Source organism: Ctenopharyngodon idella, chromosome 15 (genome assembly GCF_019924925.1).
Source record: "Ctenopharyngodon idella isolate HZGC_01 chromosome 15, HZGC01, whole genome shotgun sequence".
Classification (NCBI taxonomy): Eukaryota; Metazoa; Chordata; class Actinopteri; order Cypriniformes; family Xenocyprididae; genus Ctenopharyngodon; species Ctenopharyngodon idella.
The window spans coordinates 10,955,540-10,965,063 of NC_067234.1; the positions used below are offsets into that span (position 1 = coordinate 10,955,540).

At 40.2% G+C, this 9,524-nt stretch overlaps 1 protein-coding gene across 1 annotated transcript; it reads right to left on the bottom strand.

Moving 5' to 3' along the window:
- Positions 1-3,423: 3,423 nt before the first annotated feature.
- Positions 3,424-4,607, bottom strand: LOC127495659 (olfactory receptor 52D1-like). The gene has a single exon (XM_051862604.1). It carries the CDS (start codon positions 4,605-4,607, stop codon positions 3,660-3,662), a length of 948 nt encoding a protein of 315 aa, XP_051718564.1. The 3' UTR covers positions 3,424-3,659.
- Between the last annotated feature and the right edge of the window lie 4,917 nt (positions 4,608-9,524).

Consider the following 9,524-nt stretch of genomic DNA (forward strand, 5'->3'; position numbering starts at 1 on the left):
CAGCCAGGTACAGGTACTTCTAAGTAGCTAGATACAGCACCCACACTGTTGGGGCTCACCTTCAGAGAGGCCTGCTAAGGCCATCTATCTGATAGCAAATCATTGCTAGCTGCCATACCAACAAGATGGGGACTCGCTCACCGGGGCCTGCTAAGGCCATAGCCCAGGGCAAGTCTTGCTGCTAAAAAGAACCCACACTATAGGGGACTCACAAAGAGGCCTGCTAAGGCCTACTTATCCAATAGCAAGTTATTGCTAGCTGCTAAGAACCCCAAAACATAGGGGGTTTGCCCACAGGGAGGCCTACCAAGGCCTGCTACCTGACAGCAAACTTCTGCTAGCTGTCACATACCCAAAGTGCTGGGGACTTGCTCACAGGGAGGCCTGCTAAGGCCAGCTACCTGATGGGAATGATAATAGCTACCAGAAACACGTTTATTGGGGGCTGCTCACAGGAAGGCCTGCTAAGGCCAGCTACCCGACAGCACATCCGCTGGCTGCTAAGAGCCCAACATGGTGGCGACTCACTCTGAAGGGAGGCCTGCTACCTTATAGCAAGTCTAGTAGCATAGATAGATTGTTTAAACAGCACCTAAGCCTGGGACCTATCACATCGCCGGCAAGCAGTGTACTCAGTAATGATATCCGTACTCAGTCATAGGGGAATGGGGGCGTTTCGTAGAAAGCCATCCACAATCAACCCAAAGCTTGAACGTTAGTTCAGCGGGCTTTGGAGAGAGCCTAGCAAGGGCCTAACAAAGACTGGCTTCTGAAATGCAGAGCCCCAGCAAAGAGCATTCTATTCACAAAGTGAAAGGGGCCTAACACCGCCCAGGAGACAACTGCACCGAGGGGGCAATGCAGACCAATGCCAATGCAGAAGGGGGCGGGCCTTGGCGAGACGACTCTCAATAGAGAGGAGGCCAGCACTAGGGATGCCAGTGGGAACCTACACTCACCTAATGAGGGGTAAGAGGCAGGAATGCTTAGCAGACTGCCTTCACTATCCCTAGTGCTTAACCTAGGCCAGCTGTCAGGGCAGCCCTGGTGAGGGCCCGCCCATAAAACATAGATCTACCTGGTGTTTCTCAGAGCAGCGGCCTCTACAGAACAACTCTCAAGTGAGAGGAGGCATAATCACTCAATCTGAAACCACTAAGGTGGCTAAAACTACCATGAAAGCCTTAGCTATTCTAATTACCAGGTAACAATGTCAGGTAACAATGTCAGGTGGCTCCGTGGGCCGACGCTAGACACTTAATCTATCTGAAGTCAAAGCGCTCATCTCTTTGATTACAACAGCCCTCCAAATCTTGTAGGAGAGGAGACAAACTACTCTACCCTGAGGTGGCTCTCAGGTGGCCTGACGAGGGCCAGCCCACAATAGAGCGGCGGCCTCAAAACCACTCCCAACGTGGGAGGAGACCAGGTCACTTGATACTAATAAGAGAGCTAAAAAAGAGCCGTGGTCTCGCCTGAGAACATACAATAAGTAAAACCAGCACACTCACCAAAGAAGACCCAAATGGTACTTCTCTCTTCTAAAATCGTTCTAACCAACCTACAGGGAACTTCAGGGCCCTAATTGTAACATTAGAAGAAATAAAATTCTTCTCCTATTTTTATATGAATGCCCACACACATCCTATATAGGGAACAGCGGTCTACAAAGAAATCCATTAGTATTTATTAATAGTTAAAAGACCTGGAACAGTTCACCCTGCGGCCACAGGGTGGCGACCTACCATCATGGAAAACGTGGGTCTACCACCCTTACAAGCCCGAAAGAGCCTTCTCACTTATCAAGCTAATGGCAGACCATCTGAATCATAATTTACTTATCATTGGCCCAGCCACAGGCCTGATGTAAGAAGCTCCTGGGCTAAAGAAGAATGGAAAGGGTAGTTCAAAAAGTTTCATAAACTTTGAAATAAAATCTGTTATAGTTCTAAAATCTATTATTAAAAAATAATAATAAAATAAAATAAATAAATAAATAAATCTTTATATAACATGAAAAAAAAAAATACAGCAATGTCTATGAAATTTGGTTTGGAAATCAGTTTTTAATTGCAGGCACCAGAAAATCTGGAACAAGAGAAAAATGGAGATGAAGTGCCATAGATGAATTTGACACTGAAGCAGTGCTTGAAGTGGAAAAATAAAAGTGCCGGTACTCCTGATGCTTGGTTCAAAACTCCTTCCTAAAGAAGGGAGGGCGTGGCGGGCTTCCATACGTGCAACGTGTTGGAAGTGTCGGTACACAAGGAAAACTGGCGGTACGCTAAAAGTAAAAATAGAGAAGTGCCGGTACCGGCCCACTTCAAGCACTCCACTGAAGTATCATCTTTTATTTTAAAGACCCAGAATTTCAAGAGCACTCATAATGTGCTTGCCATCAAAAGTTTCCAGGTAATGTGGAAAAGTCCATGACATAGAAAAATCTTTATTTCACTTCTGTTTTATTATTTGATTCAGTCGTTAATAAATTTCAAAACTGGTTTAACAAAATCAGCAGACTCTTGTTTCGTTTGATACATAACATTTACTCAAAACTTTGACGTAAGAGAAATAAACTACTTTGCAATGTACTTCTATTGGACTCACAAAAATTGCATAAAAACAAAAACAATTGTGACACACACACACATGTTGGGTTTACACCCATGTATTACATGTATATGGGGACATAATGATTTTTATTCTGTACAAACTCTATCCCACCCCTAAACCTACCCATCACAGAAAACTTTCTGCATTTTTACATGTTTTTTTTTTTTTTAATGATTTGTAAGCTGTTTTCTCATGGAGACCAAAAAATGTCCATTTAGGGAATATGTTGTGACACACGTTTACTTAGCTATCTAAATTGGAACATTGCATAGACTTACACTAACCCACACACGGCATTTTTAAATTTATGTACTGTATCTTGCACTCAAGCAGCCATTACTAATTTGAAAGCATAAATTTAGAACTAGTAACGAGGGCTTGGGACATTGCTATAGAAGCATATACATGCTATAGGTCTTTGTCATTACTGTTTGCATCCCCAACTTGACGATATGGCAGGAGAGAGTAGGAGAATGACCGTATGCAAAGCAGTGCAAGGTTCAAAAGAATGTGATCTGAGTGTTACACTATTGTGGTATTCAAAATATTTTCCCAACGATGACAGGTCTGTGTTTATCAAACGCATTAGGGTCAAAACACATACACACATAGACAGTTGTTGAACAGGACTTTATATGAATTATAACAGATCTGTTTTATTTTACATGGAACAAATAAATAAATAAAATAAAAAAAAACATCGACTGAATGTACCTGAATGCAAGAAAAGTTCACCTCAAAATGAAAATTCTAAACTGTTTTTGTTGTTCCAAACACATTTGTGTTGTCAAGAATTTAAAGTACAGAGATTTTATAGTGGCTAAGGGGGTTTAGATCCATCTACTCCATTTTATGATTAAGGGGCATTTAACTAAAAATACCACTTAATCATGGTGAAATCATTATAACGTGCAACCTCTTGTGGCTTTTTGTCTCATTATGTTCTCAATAAATATTTCAAAAGATTATTCTTTAAAAAAGGTCACAATCATTCTAGAAAGCATAAGGTTTTTTTTTTTTTTTTTTTTTTTAACTTGATAAAATGTTCACTCAGATATTCCCACTTGTTTCTTGAAAAACATTCTCATAACTTGCTGGCGTACTGTTGTCAGATTTAGTCCATAAATAAGTGGATTTAAAATTGGTGGTACGAGTAAGAATTCAAGAGCCATAAAATTACGTACACTTTGAGGCACATTCTTTGAGCCATAACGACTGTACAGTACATCAAACAGCAATGCAAATGTGACATTGATCAATGAAAGCAGATGTGGCACACATGTTTGCATGAATTTGTGCCTGACCTCTATTGACTTCATGCACTTTCTAATCAAGTGAATGTATGAGCAAAAAATCAATACTGAATGCCCAAAATATGTAAGAATAACAATGTATCCAAACACATTATTTACTGTTGTAGAAAAACAAGAAAGTTTTGCAACTGCCCAAATCTCACAGTATAACTTTTCAATAGTAGAGCCACATAAAGTGAGTCTAGATATTAAAATAATTAAAACAGACATACAAGAAAATGGGGCCAGCCAGCAGAAAAGGATGCATTTAAGAACCATTTGACTGGTCATTATTGAATGATACTCCAGTGGTCTACATATTGCCAAATACCTGTCATATGCCATCACTGTTAATGTTGAAAAGTCACACAAAGCAGATGAATAAATTACAAATATTTGAATCAGACATCCAGTATAAGAAATTACATGATCATGGGATAGTAAATCATACATGAATTTAGGGTAGAATCCAGAAGTGCCAAAAAGTCCATTTATACACAGATTACATATAAACACATACATTGGCTCATGAAGCTTATTATGTAGTGTTATAGTGAAAATTACAGTTACATTACAAAACACCATTAGGGGATAAAACAGTGCAGTGAAAGAAAAAAACACAAATCTGTTTTCCATTGTTTCATTCAGACCAGAGAGTGTAAATACTAAGAGACTGGACTTGTTCTCCAGTGGGGGCTGCATCTGGAATGATATGTAGTTATTATGTAGATTTTGTTGTTATTATAAGTTATTGGAAAGCTAATTAGACATAGAAAGTTAATTAGAATTGTCATTAGCTAGGAAGTCTGTAGATGAAAAAAGCCAATATTAAATTCTCTCAGAAGCATATATTGCTGTTTCAGTGACAAGACCTTACCATCTCCTCTGTTGTCATGTTTCCCATTGTGTTCCATAAAGGTTTGATTTGGTTTGCTATATATGGCCACTGGTCTCATGCTAATTGACTTGACCACAAACTCTGAAAGCAGTGTTAATAAGCTCTCTAAAGGCTTATTGTCTCTTAATTTAAAATCTATGAGATTTGCAGGCATTACCTGCCTTTTAAAGTTGCCAACCATTCCTGCCAATACATCATTTCCAACACTACATACAATATGAAACTTGTAATATATAATACAATTATTTACAAAATGATTTTAATTTTTTTTTTTATTATGTTATTAGCTGGCACTTTCTTCACAAACTGACTTAAAATACAGTTAACAAATCTTTAGTAAAAAAATCAGGCCATATAGCAGAGAATATTTAAGATTTGCTATGATAGGCCTTAATAGCGATGTTCTTAACAACTGCAGATAAAAAAACAACTCAAACACATTATATATAACAACTTTTTTTCCCCCAGAACTATGTAAACCCTTTGAATTCATCTAGTTTTCTGCACATATTCATAAAATTTAATCTGATGTTTAACATTTGTATTGTCAAAAAGAAAATCTGCTTAAACAAATAAAACATCACACGTATATAACCCCTGTTCCCTGAGAAGGGAACAAGACTATATTGCTATAGGGACACGTCCTGTGGAACTCAATGTCTGAGGCATGGGTGAAATCACGCCAATATTATTGCCTGACAGGAGTCTTATGACTTCACATGGACCTCCCGTGCACTAAGATGTGCAGACATGCTCAAAGCATGGCAATGCAACCAGGCTTACATACTCAACTCAGGGAACTCAACTTTGTGTCAGTTGCTGACACTATGGGGGTATTAAAACCCACTACACCATACTGACCAATGCCTGCCTGTAAGCTGTAATGCCACCAAGCACAATTTTGTCAGGCTAAGCACTAAAGAACTCGATGGGCCTTGACCCAGACTAACATATTAGCATCAGCACCCCATTAGGACACATCCTGTGACATCAAAGCTTTGCTCTCTAGAAAGCTCAATGTTATAGGTACTAGGAAAAGCCCCAAAGCTTCCATTTCTAATTCTAATACGGGGACTCTTGCATTAGACCAGTCTGAACCAGCAGCTGCATGCAGACTTGGGAGGGTTACTTTAAAAATGTATTCCGTTACAGTTACAAATTACTTCATAAAAAAAGTATTCAGTAACATAATCCAAGTACCACAATATGAAAGTAATATAATTTAATCTCCAGACCCGGAGATCGGCTGAATGGATTCGAAAACGCTAAAACTCAACTGTTTAACTCTAGGGGAGTTGGAAAATGAGCCTATTTTCAAAAAAAGTGGAGTGTTCCTTTAAGAGCAGAGCTATCAGGGAAGACTACAGGACCCTGAGTGGAGGGATTCAAGGCCTAATGTCTTGTTTTCCATTCCCACCCGCCAGAGCGAATAGAAGTAAGACAAGATTAGAAAATGTCCCAAAAAGGGTTTCTTTCTTTGTGCACACCATGAGGCAGAGGTCTGACGCAAATCTATGTAAACAACATGGTGCTGTTGGTGACCAAGCAAACGCCACTGTGAACCATCCAGCTGAAGCTTCTGAACTGGCTAATCTTGTGTGGCATGATGCCTTTAAGCTAAAAGCCCTGATGGATGTTGTTTTGTCAAAGGTAACGACTCTGTTTTTCATATTCATAACTCCTGACGCATAGGCTATTAACAAATTACGGTCGCTATAAGAGTAAAACAGAGGTCAAATTGTGTGAAGCTTGAGTATTAGATATTTTTAATGATGTATAGTTTATCAACTGCACATTAACAAAGTATATTAAAATAGAAAACCATTATTTGGCTAGAGACTTGAGACTCCTTAACCCTAACCCTAATACGTGCATGCATGAGATCACAAAAATAATGTTTTTTTTTTTTTTTTGTCAAGAGTGGACATTATATTTACGTTAATACTTTTATCAGCATGTTCACAGAGGGTTTTTTTCACATAGCCTACCTGACTGAAAGGGCTCATTATGCGGGTCATTATGCAGGTCATTATGCAGGTCTTTGTCTTCTCAGGTGTGAATCACAGCATTATTCATGAAGATGCAACATTATTCACGCCTCCACGCATACTGTGTTTCTTGACAAAAAGTATCTTACAAAATTTAAATTAATATATTGTTTTATATGAACGAGTAGGCAGGATAATTTTTACATCATTTTGAAGCAAAAACTCTAGTCTACAACCTCCAATACCCAGAAGTCTTGTGAACACATATATAATATTAGTTTTATGGCCTTATTTCAGTGACTTAAGTTTTTTGTTTTTTCAATAACCATGCATAAACGTTATTCCTTCAAAAATACGAACATTTACATACATGTTCCTCACATATTATGGTAGCCAAGTTTGTGCTGAATACAGTGTAATGACACTTTTTCCATTAATATGTTTATGAACAACTGAAAAAAGCACAAATGTCAGGGCATGTCAAAACTTCTCCAGGGCCCCAAAAATCCTCAGACCCCAGAGGGTTAAGCAAGAGGAGTACAAACTTATGCCATCATGCTCTGAGGGAGGTCCAAACAAGACCTGCGACTTCAGAATGACATGGGCATCAACCTGTGGCAGTGCTAGTTTCCAAGTGAGCAAACTCTAACTAAAACATCTACCAACAAGCCTTTGTTGCAACAAGCTATTGTGCTCTGAAGGAGGCCCAAATGGAGCCTTCTACTTCAAACAACATGAGTGTCAGCTTGTGGCAGTGTTCAAGCTCTAAGGGAGCCATATATGAAAACCAAACTATGTAGTGAGGTTAACTTTATTAAACTTAACCTGAGCTTATACAGGCAATATACTCAGTAAAAAACACTTTTTACCCTTTCAGCAAGGGGAGTACAAACTACGTCACCATACCAAAGTCAGGCCTACTACTCCAGAACACACAGGTGCTAGCCTGTGGCAGTATTAGAGTTACTGAGCTCACAAAGTGTAGGGCAGGAATCAGAACTAACATAATAAAGTACAATAACCTTGAACAACAAGGGAGTACTATTAATCCAACCCTGAAAAATACAGGGTGGGTACTTCACATCAGAAATTTTCACCAAAAGCAGATACAATCTGTACTGAACCCTAGGGAACAGGAGCTTTCATAAACAGCTACAACCATATCACTCAAGCTTGAACATAGTTCAAGGGGTTCAGGGGAAACACTGAAGTCAAAGTACCACTAGATAGTTCTGGGGGAGTGGGGCCACAGCAACAAAGTTTATATTCACATAGTGAAAAGGGCCTACACCGCCTGAGACAACGGCACCAGTGAGACTTAGCAATAGTCTGCTACCTTAGCTGCTATCTATTTGCACCTACACCGAAGGGACAATGGGCCTTGGCCTGACAACTCTGATAAGAGGAGGCCAGAACTAGGAAAACTACACTCACATAATAAGGGGTAGTATAAAAAGGGCGTAAAATGCTACTAGCAGTGCCTAAACCCTAGTTCTAGCCTAGGCCAGCTATAGCTGTGGGCCTATAAGGCCAACACATAAGCATAGATCTGCCTGGGGCTAAGAAACACCAGCCTCTACCAACGACTCTCAACTGAGAGGAGGCAAACTCTAAGAATACTAAATTTCTAAGTAAAGCTCAGAGGAGCAAAGCTCAACCCAAGCACAAAATGTCAGGCGGCCTGTAAGGCCGACGCTAAACATAGATCTATCTGAAGTTAGTGAAAGCTAATCTCAAATCTCTAGCATTTACCAGAGGGAAAAGCTAATTAACCAAAAGGTGGCTAACAGTGCGGCTTAGATAAAGCCGACATCTGAATACATATGAACGGTGGCTTCATTATCTGAAACCAACACATCCAAAAAAAAGGGGACAAACACAGTACTACCCTAATAATATATCGTTACAGCCAACCTAATGAAACTTCAGGGCCCTTAGTTCGCATCCAGGAAACTGATTATAAATAAAAACAAAAAGAAACCTACCAAGCCAATTTCAGCAGTTCTAACTGATATGCTTACAAACAGACATTGTGTGTAAGCAACACCCGCCCGACCTGCTGCCGCATATAGAGCGTTGGAGCCTACCTATATCACGAGATAGTTGCACTCATCTCGTCAGTAGGAGGAGTCGACGCGTACCCATACTCACTCCATCAACATCAGCGAATTAACCTGCTGATGTTGATGAATGCGAGCTGAATACAGGTCCTTCCATGCCTTCTCGATCTCAGTAAGAAGATCAAGAAGGAATGGAAAGCTTACGGTGGCTGGATAATCATGGCAAAAAAGGAACCGTTCGACGAACTGTCCGCGAGCAGGTTTCTTTCTTAACCTGCTCCAGTGGCAGCTGCAGTCTGCCAGAGGCGCGTTCCATATTCTCACACAGCTGTACATACGCGGGGGCAGGGTGGCTTTGAGGATTCAGGAGGCTCATCATCCTCATCCTCATCAGCCATCTCCTGCTCTCATGTTTGGCTTAGAAACAAGAAGAGCAACTGCTGCTGAATCTAACGATGCCATAGACAACACATCATCATAATCACAGAGCTCTCTCCTGTCAGCCGTCGAAGGTCACACCTTCAACTCTACAACAAGCTTCAGCTGAGAACCCAATGATCTAGTCTCTACTCTGCCTCAGCAAGAGTAAGACCTGAACCATTAGGTGCAGCTGCCGGTCCTTCTCCTCTCGAGGAAAAGACCAGAAGAGAGTGGAGCATTTTACAAGTAAAAC